The sequence below is a fragment of the Mesoplodon bidens genome (genome assembly GCF_964165515.1).
Source record: "Mesoplodon bidens genome assembly, chromosome: 11".
Classification (NCBI taxonomy): Eukaryota; Metazoa; Chordata; class Mammalia; order Artiodactyla; family Ziphiidae; genus Mesoplodon; species Mesoplodon bidens.
In genome coordinates, this window is record NC_138167.1 from 57805765 (window position 1) to 57824909 (window position 19145).

General features: G+C 64.8%; 2 protein-coding genes across 16 annotated transcripts; both read left to right on the forward strand.

The window, feature by feature from the left end:
* Nucleotides 1-2405: 2405 nt before the first annotated feature.
* On the forward strand, nucleotides 2406-8770 carry MAPK11 (mitogen-activated protein kinase 11). Of its 9 annotated transcripts, none has more exons than XM_081248070.1 (12): nucleotides 2406-2556; nucleotides 4816-4945; nucleotides 5019-5077; nucleotides 5148-5259; nucleotides 5334-5363; nucleotides 5454-5501; nucleotides 5587-5701; nucleotides 6025-6096; nucleotides 6337-6416; nucleotides 6873-6951; nucleotides 7038-7084; nucleotides 7492-8770. In XM_081248070.1, exons 1-12 carry the CDS (start codon nucleotides 2441-2443, stop codon nucleotides 7768-7770), a joined length of 1167 nt encoding a protein of 388 aa, XP_081104196.1. In that variant the 5' UTR covers nucleotides 2406-2440; the 3' UTR covers nucleotides 7771-8770. The 9 variants fall into 9 exon arrangements, with proteins under 9 accessions (XP_081104196.1, XP_081104198.1, XP_081104192.1 ...); XM_081248072.1 differs by having other exon boundaries at nucleotides 7038-7211; nucleotides 7492-7706; XM_081248066.1 differs by having other exon boundaries at nucleotides 5334-5501.
* A 1215-nt stretch (nucleotides 8771-9985) lies between these two features.
* On the forward strand, nucleotides 9986-18995 carry MAPK12 (mitogen-activated protein kinase 12). Of its 7 annotated transcripts, XM_081248061.1 has the most exons (13): nucleotides 10092-10106; nucleotides 10889-10986; nucleotides 11123-11188; nucleotides 12951-13009; nucleotides 13878-13989; nucleotides 14097-14126; nucleotides 14380-14427; nucleotides 15014-15128; nucleotides 15344-15415; nucleotides 15553-15632; nucleotides 15712-15790; nucleotides 15884-16057; nucleotides 18443-18995. In XM_081248061.1, the coding sequence occupies exons 3-13, from the start codon at nucleotides 11174-11176 to the stop codon at nucleotides 18520-18522; spliced, it is 864 nt and encodes a 287-aa protein (XP_081104187.1). In that variant the 5' UTR covers nucleotides 10092-10106; nucleotides 10889-10986; nucleotides 11123-11173; the 3' UTR covers nucleotides 18523-18995. The 7 variants fall into 7 exon arrangements, with proteins under 7 accessions (XP_081104188.1, XP_081104187.1, XP_081104182.1 ...); XM_081248062.1 differs by lacking the exon at nucleotides 12951-13009 and having other exon boundaries at nucleotides 9986-10106; XM_081248056.1 differs by lacking the exon at nucleotides 10092-10106 and having other exon boundaries at nucleotides 10313-10986.
* Nucleotides 18996-19145: the final 150 nt, after the last annotated feature.

Sequence of the window (19145 nt, forward strand, 5' to 3'; positions counted from 1 at the left end):
CAGTAGAGAGTGGAAGGAGGCCAGGGGGGTGGTGCCGGGGACCCAGGGCTCATAGGAGGCTATTCTGTGCCGCCCCATCCGTGCCCCATCCGCACACCCACTGGCAGGGCCTGCCACTCCTGGCTGCTCTCCATCCACAGCACCCTCCCTCCAGGCTCAGTCCTTGACCTGCCAGCCAGGATAACACCGTGAAAACACACAGCACAGTGCGAATAAAAACCTGAAATCCTGTCGGTGCTCCCTGCCCAGCCTGCCAGGGCCCTGCACCCATGGCCACCACTCTCCATTCTGGTCCTCAAGTCAGGCTAAGTCCTGAGAGGCAGGACTGTCTGGAAGCTGTCCCAGCATCACTGCTGTCACCTCTGGGGGCTCTGACTTGCTCTCCCTGCCACCCCACCACCACGGAGAATCCTCCCTGGTCATTCCCCTGCAGTATCACAGCCCCCTCCCCTCCAGAGGGCAACTTGGCTGAGACTGATCTGCCTGGACAGCGGGGCACACTGCGGGCGCCCCTGTGCCCAGGGCAGGTTTGCTGAACGCTGAGGGAGGGTCTCAGCGCGGTGTGTGACCGCTGAGCAGGGCAGTGAGGCCGCTCCCCTCTGGTCAGCGCTGACCACTCGCAGCTGGGATTCCGGGTCGACAGACACGGCTGCCCCCCGTGGAGGAGAGAGGACAAAGGCCGCCCCTCCCTGTGGCGCACCGCCGGTTCCCACGGCCCGCTGCTCCCTCCCGCCTCCTCTTCCCCTGCTTTAGCTGAAGCTCCATTAACTCCGCACAAAACCTCGGCTGCTTTGCCCGGCAGGCCAGGAAAGTGCCCCCAGCGTGAGGCCCCGAGGAGGCCCCGGGTGGGGCGGCTGGGGGAGGGGACACCGGCATCCTCACCCCATCCCCGCCGACCTCTGCTGGCTCCCAGAGAGGGAACTGAGGCCGGAGCAGCTGGGACTGGGACCCTGCTTCCTTTCTCACTTTTGGGCTCCCCCCAGGGTCCGGATTTGCCAGGCAGAAGTGTCCGTTTGCTTGGTACTGTGTTGACATGTTTTATTTTAATTTGGTTATCAATATTTGAATATCAGGAGATTGCACATAAAAACTCAGGTTTTAGTTTGTTTCAAAAAAGTGGAAGGTTGGGACCTCAACCTGATTTCCCACTCTCCTGGGAGGGGGCAGCCCAGCCTCTACCCACTGCTTTGCAGGGTGGAGGGTCAGGAGGCTATTTATATCCCAGGCAATCTTCTCTCCGAACCACTGTCACTTTAAGTGGGAAGTAGAAGTAATCGTTCTGGCCTAGAGCTCTAGACAGATGCTGAAATAGGGAATATTCCCCTTCACAGTTACAGCCGCCTGTGCGAACTGCACCTTCCAGGTGGAGAGAGGAAACGTGCAGTGTTGGGCAGAGTTCACCCGATCTCAGGGAACTGTGGTTTCCAACTAGGGGAGCCCCGTAGCACCTAGGAAAGTCAGGGTGGGCTTCCTCGAAGAGTTGACAGCTGAGGGAGCTGTTTCAGAAGGAGGAAAGGTACCAGGCCCCAAAGAGGACCCATTTGGGGAGAGCTTCTTACGGGCCCAACACCCCGAAGGCCCCTGGTGCCGCCGCTGTCCCTGGTCCTGAGGGCTGGTCTCCGGGCCTGGCCTGGCAGTCACGCTTCTCCCAAGGGGCAGCTGGGCCCAGCCCTGGAGCCAGCCCGTGCAGGACGCCACACCAGACCGTGGAAGGGTTACCGGGAAGCGAAGCACCACCGCCAAGGCCGGATGGCCTCCACGGGGGAGGGAAGCCAGGCTGACCCAGGATCCAAGGCACTTCCATCTGCCCACGGCGGACGGGCCCTATCCGACCAAATGCCTAGCTTTTATTAGGGGGTATTCTCTATTCTGATAAAAAATACCTCCCATGGTTTGTCCCTGGCTTCTTTGATTTAGAGGATTCTATCTTCATTTCTGTGGGAGCACGCTGGGGGAAGAGGTGCAGGGCCTGGAGCAGGTGAGAGGAGAGAAGGGATGCACAGACCAGAGCAGGTTGAAGGGGCGTTAAACGCAGGACCCGGACTAGGCGGATGGCGGGGTGCGGGGACGGGAGGTGGACAGCGGGGAGGTGCCGGCGTCTGTGCCGGCAGGGGAGGGTGTGGGGAGCGGAGTCCTGAGAGGCGGAGGCGGCCTGGTCCGGGCGGTGCCGCGCCGAGGACCCACGCGGCGGATATGGGGGAAGTGCGTGGATCCCGGGAGGTGGGCGGTAAGTCGTTCCACGGCATCCCCCTCCCCCGACCTCCCCAACCCACCACGGGAAAGCCGGTTTCCGCTCGGCAGCCGCCTCGGAGGGGCAGGAAGCCGCGCGTTCGTCTGCGGGAACCCCCTCCCCGGCCCCGCCCCGCTCCGCTCCGCCTCCGGCCTCCGGCTCGGGCTCCGCGGGGCGGGGGGCGCGGGCCGAGCTGCGGCCGCTCTGGACATGTCGGGCCCGCGCGCCGGCTTCTACCGGCAGGAGCTGAACAAGACGGTGTGGGAGGTGCCGCAGCGGCTGCAAGGGCTGCGCCCGGTGGGCTCGGGCGCCTACGGCTCCGTCTGGTAGGGGCGGGACGGGGCAAGGGCGGGGGGACTGAGCGCGCGCCCCCTCCCCGCCCGTGCGGGGTTCCCGGCGTGGGGAGGGGCTCGCCCTGCCTCCGCCCCCGGGCCTTACGCAGATCCGAGGAATGAATGGGGGGTGGGGGCGTGAGGGAAACTTTCGTACCCGAGCCTCTCCCCGGCGGGAGAGGGGTCGTCCTCCCGCCCCTCCAACCCGGAGCGTCCCCCTCCAGGCCCGAATCCTGCGGCGTCACAGCTGGCGAAAGGGCGGGCAGGTCTCCCGGGCCCCCTGATGTCTGAGCATGCATCTGGGATGCCCCCGGTCAAGGGCCAGGCAGCCCTGGGCTCTGGCAGATACCCCCGCCCCAGGGTGGGTAGTTCTGTTTGAAAAGGAAGAGCCCAGATTGGGGGGTGGGGGGCAAGACCCCTCACCTAAGAACGACCTCAAGCTCCCCCGTGGGTCCAGTCCACTGCCCCATTTTCCAAGGGATCTCAGACTCCGAATGGCGCTTAGGCCTGATCAGAGACGCCTACCATCCCCCCCTAGGGGGCGTCTGCACCCCACCCCATTTTTGCCCCAACCAAGAGAGCTCACACTGCAGCCTGCAGTTAGGCCCTGAAGCCCAGACAGGAGGGAGGGTGGGGCCGGGGGAGGCCTCTGGACCTGGTGGAGTGGAGGCTGGAGGGGGCTTTGGGTGGCAAGGGGCTTGCGGACAGTCCAGGTTGCAGTTGCAGTGTTGACAGTGAGCCTGATTGTGGGTGTGGATGTTGAGAGGTGACTCCCCAGAACCCAGAACCTGTGAAGTGCCAGGTGACTGCGGGGGTCATGGATGTGGGGAGGCAGGGCCCCTGGGGGCAGGGTGTTGCTCCAGGATCCTGCAGAAGGTTAGGAGTGGGACTTCTCAGACCCCCTTCCAAGGCCCAGCACTGGAGCCTGGAGCAGGGGTTTGGGGTCCCCTGGGCCTCAGATCTCACTCTGCCACTGGCCAGCCATCAGGAACCTTAGGCCATTCCAGCCATTCCAGCCACAGGCCTCTATCTTCATCTCTAAGACCACAAGGGCAGGAAGAGGGTGTGGGCCAATGTGTGAGTGGTCCCTGGGGGATCTGACAGAGCCCTTGCTGGAAGTGCTTTCTGGGAACTCGTAGGGACAGTCAGGCTCCCCAGGGGAGGTCTCTCTCCACCACTTAGCTCTGCAGGGCCCCCATGGCGGTGATGGGCCCCCTCCCTCCTCTGATGTCTGAGGAAGCTGATGACCCAGTGCCAATTCCCACAGTCCTTTGTTGACTGCAGACACAAAAGGATCTGCTGCACGCGCGCGCTCACACACACACACACACACACACACACACACACACGCGTGCACGCACCCCGTGAAGCGCCACTCCCCTACTTCCCACCCCAGCAGTGACTTGGATGGGGGAGGGGCTTTCCTCCACCACTGCCTGGGCCCATGAGCACCCCAGGTCCTGCGGGAGCTGCTCCCTGGGCCGCGTGGGCATGGGAGGTGGACTGAGGCTCCACTCACTCTGGAGGGAGGCTGGATCCTGGAGACGGGAGATGAACTGGGAGGGAAAGGGGGAGCAGCAGCCAGAAGGAACACTGGGCGAAGGCATCCCTTCCCGAGGGGCAGTGGGGCCACTGGACGACCAGGCCACTTGTGTTTGAGGATGATGCCCGTGAGTGTGGCATCTCCTGTGAAGAGTAGCTGGGTGGGGGGCTTGCAGGTCTGGACCTCAGGCGAGTGGGGTTGCACGAGGAGAAATGTTCTGTGGGTGCAGGCACCACCCTCTGCTGGGTATTTCCTGCGTCCAGTTTCTCATTGTGAAAAATAATGATGCAATAAACCCCTTTGTCAGGTTTTCCTCCATATTTTGAATATTTGGGGGCTTTGGAGGTGACTCTGGAACCCCCTCAGGGGGCCTCCCAGACCCCCTGGCCTATGGGGCAGCTGGAGGACTGCCTGCTGTCCGCCGCTGGCTGTTTCCCTGGCCTGTTATTTCCACCCTGAGCTGGGGGCAAGAGTCACTGGGGCCAGGAGACAGGAGAAATCCAGGTCCTGCCCTGGGCTCCCAGGTGGGCTGGGAAGGCTGGGGGTCAGAAGGCGGGGTGGAGGGTGAACTGACTCTGGAGGAAGGTGCAGGACTCCAGGAGGGAGAGGAGAGGCTTGGAGGGATTGTTCAGACCGCCTCCTGGTGCCGGAGGCCTTCTGGCCTGTGGGGACCGCGCGAAGGAGGCTGGGCCTCACAGGCCGCCTTGCAGCTCGGCCTACGACACGCGGCTGCGCCAGAGGGTGGCGGTGAAGAAGCTGTCGCGCCCCTTCCAGTCGCTCATCCACGCGCGGAGGACGTACCGCGAGCTGCGGCTGCTCAAGCACCTGAAGCACGAGAACGTGAGCTGGGGGCGGCCGGGCCGGGGGTGGGGCGCCCGCGGGCCGCCGAGCCCTGACTCCCCTCTGCACCCAGGTCATTGGGCTGCTGGACGTGTTCACGCCGGCCACCTCCCTCGAGGACTTCAGCGAAGTGTGAGCGGCCGTGGCGGGGAGGGCGCGGGGTCGGGGTGGGGACTCTGTGCTGATCCCTGCCGCTACCCAGGTACCTGGTGACCACGCTCATGGGCGCCGACCTGAACAACATCGTCAAGTGCCAGGCGCTGAGCGACGAGCACGTGCAGTTCCTCGTGTACCAGCTGCTGCGCGGGCTGAAGGTGGGCGCGGAAGCGGGGGGCGGGCGGGGGCGCAGGGGTCAGAGCCTGACGCCCCCGCCGTCTCCCCCTCGCAGTACATCCACTCGGCGGGGATCATCCACCGGGTAGGTGCCGCGCGCGAGGGGGGGGCGTGGGGCTCCTGCGGCGGCGGCGGCGGCTTTGCCTGCGCTCACGCCGCGGCGCCCGCCCCGCAGGACCTGAAACCCAGCAACTTGGCTGTGAACGAGGACTGCGAGCTGCGGGTGAGCCGCTGGGGGCGGGGCTGGCGGGTCGGCCGGCGGGGAGGCGGAGACGCGGAGGCGCTGACAAGCCTGGGGGTGCCTCCAGATCCTGGACTTTGGGCTCGCGCGCCAGGCGGACGAGGAGATGACTGGCTACGTGGCCACGCGCTGGTACCGGGCCCCTGAGATCATGCTGAACTGGATGCACTACAACCAGACAGGTGATGTCAGCCCGTGTGGGGCAGCCCCGTGGGGCCGGTGGGCCTGGGGAGGGGGGTGGAGCTGGAACCCAGAGGCCAAGGACCTTGGGGGACAGGCCAGGTGTGGGACCTGCGTTCACCAACAGACCTTCAGAAAGGCAGAGCACGGTGGGTCCTGGGCTGACGCTTCCCCCCGCCCAGGGTTGTGTCTAGAGAGGAGGGGCTGCTGGCTTTGGGCCTGAGCGTGAGCGCGGGGCCGCTGGGCTGGCGCAGTGCAGCCAGCCCCCAGCTCTCTGAGGAGGGCCTTGGGGTGGGCAGACTGATGGAGACGCCTCCTCCCACAGTGGACATCTGGTCTGTGGGCTGCATCATGGCCGAGCTGCTCCAGGGAAAGGCCCTTTTCCCGGGAAATGACTGTATCCTTGGCGCAGGTTAGGAGTGAGCCAGGGTCTCCTGCTGCGGGGTGGGGGTCGAGGGGGGTGGGCTCTGGCCCTTTCTGGCTAGTCTTGCTCCCTCTGCCCCACACCGTGTCACCTTGGGCTCACTCCTGTCCCCAGCGGCAGGAGAGCAGGTTCTGGGCAGTGACCCAAGGTCTGGGGTTTGGGGTCCCGGGGAGAGTCCATGCTTGGCCGTTGGGCATTTCCTGAGCCAGGCAGACATCGACCAGCTGAAGCGCATCATGGAGGTGGTGGGCACACCCAGCCCTGAGGTTCTGGCAAAGATATCGTCAGAACATGTGAGTCATTGATCGCCCCCTCTGCTGACCAACCACTCCCCCGCCCGCACTCTGGAGGAAGGGGTGCTGTGGGAATAGATGGGGCACCACAGGGGGAGCATGGGTCACAGTGGAATAGACCCCAAGGCAGGCGCTGACCCCTTCAGGGGGAAACAGGTGAACTGGGGAGACATTCCAGGCGTGAGGGACAGTGAGGGTAAAACCTTGGCACCTGCAGTGTCCTGGCCGTGGACAGTGGAGTGGCACCAGGCCTGGGACCTGCAGGCATGTAGGGCCAGGCAAGGTGCTGGAGCCACCAGATCCAAAGCGGGGAGGTCTCTGGTCCGCACATGCCCTTGCCCAGGCCTGCTGGAGTGACTGAGTCTGGAGGCTTCTCCTGGCAAGCCTCTGCCTGGCTTAGGGCCACGGGAGGCAGGCGTTGAACAGCCCCCTCAGGCCCTTCCCCTCTGCTCCTAGGCCCGGACCTACATCCAGTCCCTGCCCCACATGCCCCAGAAGGACCTCAGGAGCATCTTCCATGGAGCCAACCCCCTGGGTGAGGATGGGCCCTAGGTCAGGGCTGGGCTCCATGTCTAGCCCTGGCTGTGGAGCTGACCACCCCTGCACCCCGCCCCTCTGCAGCAGTGGACCTCCTGGGAAGGATGCTGGTGCTGGACAGTGACCAGAGGGTCAGTGCAGCCGAGGCCCTGGCCCATGCCTACTTCAGCCAGTACCACGACCCCGAGGATGAGCCCGAGGCTGAGCCCTACGACGAAAGCGTTGAGGCCAAGGAGCGCACGGTGGAGGAGTGGAAGGGTGGGCCTGAGGGCTGCGTCCCCCAGAGGCTGAGCGCTGCCTGTTTTCTGCAGGAAGTGCTCCAGTTCCTCTTGAGAGTGGTCTGAGCAAGGCAACAACACGGCCCCCCAGCCCCACTCTAGGCGGGGGCAGGTAGAGCTGGGGTTGGGTGTGTCCAGCAGAGGCTTGGGGGCAGCACGGGGCAGGCCCAGGAAGGAGCCCATGGGCCGAGGCCGCTCTCAGAGGGTGGTGGGCCTGGGCTGCTGATGGCCTGAGCTCACCCTTCCTCCTCCCCTCGCAGAGCTCACCTACCAGGAGGTCCTCAGCTTCAAGCCCCCAGAGCCACCGCAGCCGCCTGGCAGCCTGGACATTAAGCAGTGAGGGGAATGCGGCTCGCCAGCCGCACTCGGACCCGAGGAGGGGCCTGAGCCCGCCTGCCCTCCTGCCTCAGCCTGCCAGACTCCCACGAGGGGCACCTCCCAACACCACTGCGGCCAGCAGTGCCCACCCCTGGCCTGGGACCCTTGTCTACACGCCACTCCTTGTGGGAAGCCTGCACGTGTGTGAGCCACGGGTGTAGGAGTCTGGATAGAGCATGCTGGACTTCCTTGGTCCTCCTACCCCCTCCCAGCAACCTGGGTCTCCTTTGGGACCTCGCTATGGGGGACCTGGGTGCCATAAGAGCTCCCCCCTGGGGAGTGTGTCTGTTTCCCAATCTCCTGGGTTGCAGAGGGCTGTCTGTGGGGGGCAGTGCCTTGGGGCTGGAGCCTCCTGGAGACAAAGGAAGGGGTCTCGATGGTCAGAGCTGCTCAGCCTGGAAGTGGGGGGCTACCCTGGAAAGTGCTGAGACTCAAAGGATCTTCCATGGGGGTGGCAGAGTGGGGACAGCTGCCTGGAGCCACATGTTCACCTATGCTGGGTGGCACATATGTGCTCCTGGAATTCACATGTCAAAGCAGATGCAGACGCATGTGAACCTGAGGGCACCTGAGGGCCAGTGGCCGTGACCAGCAGGAGGCCCAAGTTGGGGTGGCTCTACTGTTGCCTCCCCTCCCCTCAGTTCCTGGTGTGGGTGGGGAGGGGGCATTGCTGAGACCCTGCTGGGCAGCATGCAAGGGGCTCAGGTGGCCATGGGCAGCCATGTGAGCAAAAGCCCCCTGCTCCTTGGGTTTGAGGGCTGCAGCAGGGTTCTGAGGCATGAGGGCACCGTGCCAGCTGGGGGGCTGGCAGGCACAGGGGCCTCCAGCCTTGAGGACACACATGCCGATGTGGACCCGGATCCTGGACCTTGGCCCAGAGCTGATGAAGAAATCTCTGCCCACTCTACCTCTGCCCACCCTCTGGCCCTGCAGCCAGGCGCTGGGGTGCTCAAGTCTGTGGCTCAGCCCTTGTCCTCTTCCCGCCTTCCAGAGTGGAGCTGACCTAGCGACCTCTGGGACAGGGCCCTGCTCCAGGCGTGTGAGAGGTGTGGGTCCTCCATCAAGGGGCGTCTGTCAGGTGGTGACCTCTCACCTCGCAGGACCAGGGAGGTCTGAATGCTAAGTGCCTGCCCCAGGGTTTCGCAATAAAGTTCCCCTCTCACTCGGCTTGTGTCTCCAGCTCTAGATTCTGCTCCCACGCTGCCCCCACTGCCTGGAGAGCGTGGCCATATCCCCCTGGTCCCTGGTCAGAGCAGCCACCTTCACCCTCCCTGCTCCCTGAGGGCCAGGGGGATCTGAGGTGGGCAGGGCGTGGTGTCCACCAGCAGTCAACCCGCTGCCCTCAGAGGTTCATTGGGCGGGGGATCTGGCCCAGACCCAGACCTGCCCCTTCACTCAGTGGTCGGGGAGGACACGGGTCGGGGGTGTTGAGGTCTCTGGGAGCAAAGGCCTGCCCTTCCCAGGGTCAGGGAGACAGCTTTCCTTTCCCTCCTGGTTAAGGGGAAAGAGGGCTGCTTCAGCCTCGGGACCCACACTGAGCTACCAGCCCCTGCCGCTCTCTGCAGCTCAGGCTGGGAAGGCAGGGTATCCCCAGGATGGGGACCTTCTATGCCTTTGCCCTAGGCCCTGGGGGTGGGGGTGGGGATCATCTGGGAGCTGGGCTTGCAGAGGCCTGGTCAGTGTGGGTGCTGGTCCTCAGGTCTTGGAGAACCCCTGGAGACCTGGCTGGGCCAAGTCCTGGGGGGCTGGGGGTGGGGGATGGGAGCAGAACTGAGACATGCCCCATTTGGGAGTCTGGCCTGATGCAGGACCCTTCTGGACCTCTGGACCCCATCACAGGGAGTAAGGGGGCCAGCTGGGGGCTTCCTGGAGGAGACAGGTGGAGTGCCACAGGTGGCCCAGGGCATGAAGGGCACGGGGATGGGCGGTTGTGGCTCCAGTGACAGCAGGCTGCCCCCAGTGACAAGCCTGCAACTCCTGAGCACCCCGATCAGATCACCGAGCAGCCCAGCTGTAAAGCTGCTCTGGCCAGGCCGGAGCTGCTGAGCTGCTGATTCATGGTGCAGGGCACAGAGGGCGGGGCAGGGGGCCCTGGGGATCTTATTACCCCACTCTCAGGTCTGGGTCACGGGGCTGGGGGCTCTGTCGTCCAGCGGCACTGGGGGCTCTGTCGTCCAGCGGCATCTGGTCCAGGATGGGGCCAGACCCCTGAAATGATGATGCCCCCACCTAAGGGTAAGGGGGCACCCACCGAGAGAGCCCCAGTAGGGCCCCCCTTCACCCCTGGGGTCAGGCACACCTCCCTGGAGAGTGGAGAGGTTTGGGCTGGGCTTTGAAGAACAAACCTGAGGGCCTCAGCTGAGCAGGGGTGGGACAGGCAGAGGGACGTGCAAATCTCTGGGGCAGTCTCCACCCAGACGGCTGCAGTGAGGAAGAGCCTTCAGAGCACAGGGGCCCAGGGGGACCTACAAGACCCACCCTCTCTGCTTCCGGCTTGGTAGGCAGCCTGAGTTTGGGAGACGGAATCAACTTCTTCACTGGGAAAGGGGCATGGAGGCAAGATAGTGGCCGGGGAACCCCGTGCTGGGGAGTGGGTGGGTCAGTCCCAGGGTGAGGGGCGTCCTGGAGGGGTGGGGAGTTGGAAGTGGGCGGGACTGGTGGACAGTGATTTGCGGTTGCGGGTAGCAGTCGACAAGCTCAGGCTGCCAGGATGGGCCAGCGCCCTGGGGGCGCGGCCGTGAGGAGGAGGCGCGAGCCCCACGGGGCCCCGCTGACACAGCCTCCACTCGGGCCCGCGTAGTTCATCCCGAGTGCGGAGTGCGGAGTGCGGAGTGCGTAGGCGGGCCGGGGGCTCGGGCGCCGCGTCTGGGTTCAGGATGGGACAGAGCTGCGAAGCGGCGCTCCCCTCCCCCCAGCCTCTGGCTTCCCCGGCGGCGGCCGCCGCCTCATGTTTCCGGAGGGGCCGAAGGGCGGAAGGGGCGTCACGTGCGCGCGGCCCGGGGTCCGGTTGGTCCGCCCGCAGGGGAGGGGCCGCGCGCTACCCGGGCGGGGGCTGGGCTCGGGCCGGGGTCGGCGGCTCCGGAGAGCCCGGACGCGAAAGCCGGCAGTGGGGTTCCCCGGCGACGGCGCGGAGCCGGCTCTGCCCGCGCGGTGGCCCGGGGTGCGCGCCAGGGCGTCTCACGGATCCCGGGTACTCGGCCCTCGAGGCGAAGCGCCCGCGGGGTCCGCGGCGGGGGCGGTGCCCGGCCAGCCATGAGCTCTCCGCCGCCCGCCCGCAAGGGCTTTTACCGCCAGGAGGTGACCAAGACGGCCTGGGAGGTGCGCGCCGTGTACCAGGACCTGCAGCCCGTAGGCTCGGGCGCCTATGGCGCCGTGTGGTGAGCACAGGCCGGGCGGGGTGGCCGGGGGCGGGGTGGCCCGGGCCTCCCGCTAAGCGGTGCGCCCCGCAGCTCGGCGGTGGACAGCCGCACGGGCGCCAAGGTGGCCATAAAGAAGCTGTACCGGCCCTTCCAGTCCGAGCTGTTCGCCAAGCGCGCCTACCGCGAGCTGCGCCTGCTCAAGCACATGCGCCATGAGAACGTGAGTCGCGCAGCCCCCAGCTCCAGGCACGGCGTCCATCATCTCACCTCTGCTCATCTCCCTTCTCCCTCCAAATCCTGCCCCGAAGACCCGGTTCCTCCTACCCAGCCCTTGGGCTGCTCCCCTGGGTGGCGGGGCGGGCGGAGGCGAGGGGTCAGGCAGTGTCCCCGGGGGGGGGGCGTCACAGTGGTGAGGGCCGAGCCCCGCTTCGTCCTAAGAGAGCTGCTTCCCCGGGGTCTAGTCCGCTCCGCCTGGGCCAGTCCCGGGAAGGACTTAGCTCTTTGGCTTCTTGCTGGAGCCCCATCTGGCTCCTCGGTCCAGGGTCTGGTCGGGGGACGGCCACTCGCCCAGGCCGAGGGGATCCTCCAGGTCTCACTCCAAACCCTGCCTCCAGCCAGGAGCCCCGAGGTGAGAGGGGACTTAAGGTGGGAGGAGCGGTTTTCCTGGAAGGGGCACTTAGCCTCTCCCGGGCATCCCCCTCCCGCCCCACCCGGCGCCCCTCCTCCAGCCCCTCTCCTGACCCCACTCCGCCTCCCTCCTCCAGCCCCTCTCCTGACCCCACTCTGCCTCCTGAGCCTCAGCAGCCCCTCAGCAGCCGGGTGCCGCCGCCTCCCTCCAGCGCTGCATTTCATAAACCCCTTTTCCTAGAGGAAGCAGGCTCTGAGAGGCTGACGTCCCAGTCCTGCCCCTTCTGTGCCCCCTGCCCCCAGTCCAGGCCGCCCTTTGCGCTGCAGAGGCCCAGAAGTCTCCACCAGCCTGGTGGACCCCCATTTACCTTCCGGGATTCTTGCTGAAACCTCCCGATGCCCGGGCCTCACCTGCCTCCAGGCCCCTCTCTGGATGTCCCACTGTTCTCTCCTCCCGCCGCCCATGTCTCTGGCCGTGGTGGCTGCGTTGGTCATCTAGCTGTTCCTCCACCTCGTGTCCACTCTCACCTCACTCCGGTTTGTCCCCGAATGGCAGCCAGGGGACACATTCAGCATCACACCTATTTAAACTCTTCCGCTGAGATTCCTAGGATCAAAGCAGGCCTTCACTTGGTGTTGAGGGCGTGCTTGGGTTTTCTTCGGCTTCTCTTTGGCTGTTTCCTGGCCTGGTCCTCGGCCACCTGGCCTCTCTCCCCGTATTCCTCAAGCGCTCCAAGCGTTCTGCCTCCTGCCCGGACACCATTCGCATGGCCTCTGCCAGGTGTCCCCCTGCCAGCACATCCACCTGTCCCTCCAGCCACTCTGATGTGCAGGCCTCCTGGGGTCCCTGGAGGCCCTGTCACCAGAAGCCCCAGGTGCCAGTTGTCCCATTCCCTGTCTGCTGTCCAGCACCCCCGACCAGAGGGCTGCGGGGTGGGGTCTGGCTGCCGGTGTGCTCACAGTGCTGCCTGCCTGGGCCTCTCTGGCGGAGGCACGGTCCCTGGAAGGGCCTGCTAGATACTGGCTGTCCCCACACTGTTCCTGGGTCTTCACTGGGGATAGGAAGAGTGGGAGGAAAGGCCAAGAGGCTGGAGCTCCTTGGATGGCTGGGAGCTGACCTAGACTTGGGGCTGCCCCTCCCCCAAAGGATCCCGGCTGTCACCATCCAAAAATAGCCCTTGTTTATGGGCATGTGTGCCAGGACAGGGTTGAGCTGCCAGTGGGCAGAGCTGGGCCCTGTGGGCAGTGGTGGGGGAGACCAGGACAGCTGCAGGGGCCTTTCCTGCCTAGAGCAGGGTGTGCCCTCAGCTGTGTCTGTGTCCCCAGCCCACCTGGTCCTCTGGCCTCCTCCCCAGGTAATTGGGCTGCTGGATGTGTTCACACCCAATGAGACCCTGGATGATTTCACAGACTTGTGAGTGCCGGCCTGGGGCTGGCCGGGCAGAGCAGGTGGTGTTGGGTGGCTCTTGGGTGTCCACTTCAGGTCTGGGGCTGGCAGGTGGGCCGCTTGAGGCAGGCCTTGCCTTGCAGCCTGGCTGGGGGTCACGGGCACACTGCCCACCCGCTCACCACACCACAGCCCACCCCCTGCCACACGCCCCGGGGACCCACGGTGCTGGTACCACTGTGTGGATCTGGGCCTCCTCCTCCAGTGCCGGAGGTGTGAGCCTTGTACCTTAGGGTTTGTTAGTGGGTCCCGTGCTCTGGAACCCTGGCGCTAAGGGTGTGGCCTGTAACTGCAGCTGCTGACCTTTCCTGGCGGGCAGGGGGGACCCAGTGCTGCCCTGCGCCTGCCCGGGTGGCCACCCCTGGCCTCACACTGCTGTTGGCCAAGAGCCAGGGGCCTGGCCCAGGAAGGGGGGGTGCAGGACAGGCTCCTCGTTGCCTGGCCTGGCAGAGGTCAAGGACTCATGCAGGCAGGGTGTCCTGGCAGGGTGCTAAGCACCTCTCGCTGTGTCTCCGTCCACCTGCCCAGCCTGCCCCTCTGACCCAGATGTCCCGCTCTCACACCCCTGCCCGCAGGCACTTCCCTCCTTTCTCACGCCCCCTCCGCTGCCCACGAGCCTTGGTCTCCCAGCCCCTAGGCCACCCTTCAGGAGTCCCCAAAGCGCAGTCCCGACCTGCCTGGTATCGCAGGGCCCGGTGGGTGGTAGGAGGGTAGAGCCCAGTGCAGTGCTGTGGGGGGTGGGGACTGGGTGCTGCAGGGTGACAGGCTCTTCCAGGGCCTGAGCCCAGGCCCACGGGCGTGACCCCTGCTGTCCGGCCCCTCCCTGACCCCGCAGTTACCTGGTGATGCCGTTCATGGGCACCGACCTGGGGAAGCTCATGAAGCACGAGAAGCTGAGTGAGGACCGAATCCAGTTCCTCGTCTACCAGATGCTCAAGGGGCTGAAGGTGGGGACATGGGGGTGCTGCCAGAGTGGGTGGGGTCCCCCTAGGTGGGGCCGGGGCTCTGACGTTCCTGCGAACTGACTGCTGCTGACCCCTCTGTGTCCCCACAGTACATCCATGCTGCTGGCGTCATCCACAGGGTGAGTCCTGGCCAAGGTGGACGCTTCCCCTGGCTGTGGGCGCGCGAGGGCTCCACCTTTGGAGCTTCCTGTCTCACCCGCGAGGGGGCACCCTGCCTGCACACGGCCTGGGGACTGTGCACCTCCACCCTTCCTGGAAGGGCTGCAGGGTGGCCCAGCCTAGCCCGACGCTCCCACATTCAGTTGCTGCCCGGGCCCTTGCCCTTGCGCCCTGGGGGGTGGGGCTGCACAGCCACCTTTCTTCTGCCCCCAGGACCTGAAGCCCAGCAACCTGGCTGTGAACGAGGACTGTGAGCTCAAGGTGTGTGTTGTGTTGGGGGCTCGGGGTCTCCCCCGCACCTGTCCATCTGCCCACCAGCCCCTTGGCCCTCAGGCCTGGAGGTGGACTGGCCCAGGCCCAGGCGGAGGGACAGACCACAGCCATCCAGGCAGTGGCCGAGCAGCTGATGGGCAGATGGGCCCTGGGGAGGCACTGGGTGGGGAGGCACTGGGTGGGGTGGCACAGGGCACACTCCCATAGCTGCTTGAGGGGAAGGGCAGGTGGTGTCCCCAGCTCCCCGTGCCCGCGCCAGGGCAGGGCTGAGCAGGCCTTCCCAAAAGTGCTGGCTAGGGCTGGCGATTCGCAGGGAGTGGAAGTCCAGGGGAAGGAGACCCCCCGAGGGTGCCTGTTCTAAGGGTCGGGGGCAGGCACAGTCGGTTGCGCTGGGTGCACTGGCTGTGGGGAGGAAACCGCAGGGAGGCTAGGGGGGTACCTGGCTGCGACCTCGGGCCCCAGAGGGTTGGCAGGAGGCCCCGGTGTGCCCAGTCCCCTTGGGGTCTTCTGGACCACGGCTGGCCCACCCACTCCCCAGGGACCGCTTGGCCCCACTTTCTGATTCTGGCTATAGATCCTGGACTTCGGCCTGGCCCGGCAGGCAGATACCGAGATGACTGGATACGTGGTGACCCGGTGGTACCGGGCGCCTGAGGTCATCTTGAATTGGATGCACTACACACAGACGGGTGAGGGGCTGCCCGGAGACGCGGCACCAGCTTCCTAGGCCGCTCCTGCCCGGGTTGCTCTGCGGGGAGGCTGCTGAGCTGGGCCGGGGCTGGGCAGGTCGTGGTCGGCTAGATGGCTCCTGGGCCCATGCCCTCCTCCACCGCCCCCACTCCTGCGTCTGTGTGTGCCCCCCTCCCCAGCCCACAGACCCCTGATAGAGGGGCTTCTGTCTCAGTGGACATCTGGTCAGTGGGCTGCATCATGGCTGAGATGATCACAGGGAAGACGCTCTTCAAAGGCAGTGACCGTATCCTACACCTGGAGCTGGGTGCGGGGGAGGCTTACCCTACACCTGCGGGGAGCAGGCCAGGCACACGGCCCAGGCTGGGTGGGTGGGTGAGCTCTGCCCTCTGGCCCCGCACTGTGCTCCTGACCTCAGCCAAGACCTGGACCAGCTGAAGGAGATCATGAAGGTGACGGGGACGCCTCCCGCCGAGTTTGTGCAGAGGCTGCAGAGTGCCGAGGTCACTTGGGGGCCGGGAGTGAGCTGGAGGCCTGGGTCTGGGCCTGGGGGCTGGCGCCTCACCCTTTCTTCCCACACAGGCTCAGAACTACATGAAGGGCCTCCCCGAGCTAGAGAAAAAGGATTTTGCCGCCATCCTGACCAACGCGAGCCCTCTGGGTAGGGTGGGACTGCAGTGGGCACGGGGTCAGTGACGTGGGTACTGGGGCCTGGGACCCTCCCCTCGGCCTGCCTGATCCGCCCTTCCCCCAGCCGTGAACCTCCTGGAGAAGATGCTGGTGCTGGATGCGGAGCGGCGGGTGACGGCGGCCAAGGCGCTGACCCACCCCTACTTCGAGTCGCTGCACGACACGGAGGATGAGCCCAAAGCTCAAAAGTACGATGAATCCTTTGATGACGTGGACCGCACGCTGGAAGAGTGGAAGCGTGAGTGGGGGGCTCTGGGCAGGGCCTGTGGCTGGACCCCACCAGCCCCGTGCAGGTGGCCAGGGCTCAGAGTCTTGGGTCCCCCCACCCTGGGATGCAGCTTAGGTGAGGAACACAGTGGAAGTCAGGGGGCAGCTGGGCGACCTGAGCACTTGGCCTCTCCCGGCCCCCAGGCCTGCCAGCATGCCTCCCCACGTCTAGGCCAGAGGCCAGGCTACCCCGGAGACCCTCAGCACCCACTCCCCCAGGCCTCTCTGCTCATACCTCTTGAATCTTCTGGCCTCTGTGCCCCTTTCAGGACCCCTCCTACCTAGACAGCTGCACAGCCCTCGTCCTGCCAGCAGGATCAGGTCTGCTCCAGGCAGTCCATAGCACCTCCCCCTTCCTCACTACCCCTCGCCCGTCCCCTCTAGCCCCACTGAGCACTTCAGACCTTCCTCTGCCTGTGCTCTGCATCTCCAGGCTTTGCATTGGCCCGGAGACCGAGGGCCCCTCTCTTCATCTCTGAGGGCTCCTGACACCTGCTTAGCCTGAGGCTGGGCTCAGGGCCGCCTGCCCAGTCCCCGGGCCTCCCTCTGCTGGGGCCCTGACGCCCCATGCTGGAACCGGCCTTGTCTAGCTCCACTCTGGCATGGCAGGCATCTTCTCTCGGTGGCTGCGGGACCCGCCTGGGGGAGCAGGGACGTCTGAGGGCAGCAGTTAGTGCAGACGGAGCTGTGGCACTGGTCGCCACTGTCTTAGACCCCGTCCTGGCTGTGCCTCAGACCTGGGGCCTCGGTCCTGGATGTGGGGGGTAGAGGTGGGGCTGGACGGGTTGTGCTTCTCAAACCACATTCTTCAGGGTCATTGGGGAGCCCCAGCAGCGGCTCTGCCCTTATCTGTGCTGTGTTTTGTGCTTGTAAGTTCTCTGTTGCTAGAAAGGTAACGAGAAAACCGAAAACCATGGGCCACAGGATCCTCTCTGCGGTCTCCGCCACAAACTGTAGTAAGAGCTTTTGCTTTTACTACAGACCATGGTGGACACGTGGTCTGTTTGTGGTTGAGCCCCTGGTCAGGAATGCAAACTCATCACCTCCTGTTTCCCCGGGAAAAGCCAGCTTTACAGCAAGGATCTCTCCACACAAACCTTCCCTGTGTGGATGGGCCCCTGCACCAGGGTTAGATGAGGGCCTGGGAGGCACCCCATGGGGTAGCAATACAACTGTGCCGTGTGCTGGGCAAACCACACAGACCACCTCCTCTAAAGGCACAGTCCTTCCTGAACTGGGCTTGTGGAGTACCAGTGGTCCCCCAAACATGCGTTCCCGTGGCCAGGTGAGCATGGGCACCCTGGGGTAGGTGGAGCGGAACTGTCCTCTTGCAGGCTGGTCAGAGGGGAGGCGGAGCAGCACCCCCCTTCCTTTGGGACGGCTTGCTCTGGGCATGGTTCAGGGAACATGAGAACCGGTGAGGAAGCTGGATGCTGCAGGTAGTTGGTGGGAATTCCACACTCGTTTATTAATTAATTAATTAATTTCTGGATGCATTGGGTCTTCGTTGTTGGGTCTTAGTTGCTGCGCGCGGGCTTTCTCTAGTTGTGGCGAGCAGGGGCTACTCTTCGCTGCAGTGCGAGGGCTTCTCATTGCGGTGGCTTCTCGTTGCAGAGCTTGGGCTCTAGGCGCACGGGCTTCAGTAGTTGTGGCATGTGGGCTCAGTAGTTGTGGCTCGTGGGCTCTAGAGTGCAGGCTCAATAGTTGTGGTGCATGGGCTTAGTTGCTCTGCGGCATGTGGGATCTTCCCGGACCAGCGGTCAAACCCATGTCCCCTGCGTTCGCAGGCAGATTCTCAACCACTGTGCCACCAGGGAAGTCCCCACACTCATTTAAACCTTCATAGATGTTCTGGATCCAGAAGCTGGGGTGTGCCCTGGTGGGACCCTGAGCAACTCCACTCAAGTGAACACATTGGTTTACACTCCTCAGATGTCCTCTGTTCACTGAGGCAGGCTGTAGAGCCAAGGCCACCCTAGGGGCCGTGGGTGTGGGTTACAGGAGCCCTGTCAGGGTGGACAGTCCCTGTGGATGGACACAGGGGGACTTGCACATGTGGGACAACGGAGCCCCCCTGGTGCCTGGACCCCAGCGGTGATCTCTGACCCTGTTATTTTGGGGGGCGGGCGGGCTCCCTAGTTCAGTGACTAACAGCCTGTGCTCTGGGCCTCCTCTCTCCACCCCCACCCCAAGTGGAACCTCATGGGACTTATCGCTGGTCCCAGCGAGTACCAATGAGCTGGGCCCAGTGCTTCGTCTTGGTCACTGGCGTCCATCCTTGGTGCGCGCTGTGGAGCTGTCTTAACAGGTGATGGGCCCGTTCTCCCATGACTCTGTCCCTCTCACCCTGCCCCAGGTGTCACATATAGAGAGGTGCTCAGCTTCAAGCCTCCCCGACAGCTGGGGGCCAAGGTCTCCAAGGAGACGGCCCTGTGAATACCCCTGGGCCCTGGGCCTGGAAGGGAGATCCTGTCTGCCACTGGGACCTTGGCCGGGGCTTGCATCCCAGGAGTCCCCTCGTTCCATGGAGCCTCTTCTGGAAGCCTGTTCCCCTGCTCTCAGAGCCCACCTCAGCCTAACCTTGGAGGAGCACCTGGACTTTCTGGACAGGACGCCCACCTGACCTGGGGGCTGGGCTCTGACCCCCTGAGCAGTGGTCCCCTCCCCCAGGGTGCAGCAGAAGCCTCAGAACCTGTGGGGTGGGATGGGGTTTGGGGTCAAAGCCTAGTCTCTGACCCTGCCTGCTCTGGACTGTGCTGAAAAGGAAGGACGGGAGGGTGCAGAGCGCTGACTCAGGGACCTGTCTCCTGGGGTCGTTGGTGTGGACGCTCCTGCACCACCCCCCTTAGATGTACATGGCCACGTGGTGTGGCCACACGGCTGGAGGAAATAAACCCTTTTGTAGCTCCCACTCCACTTCACTTCCCGATTCCTGGGCTGGATCTCCACCTTTAGGCTTTTGTATGGAGTAAGGGGGCTGGCCCGGGAGCCTCGGCCCCATCTTGAGCCACTGGGCCTGGGCACCTCCTCCCTCCCAGGTCACAAAGCTGGTGCCCACC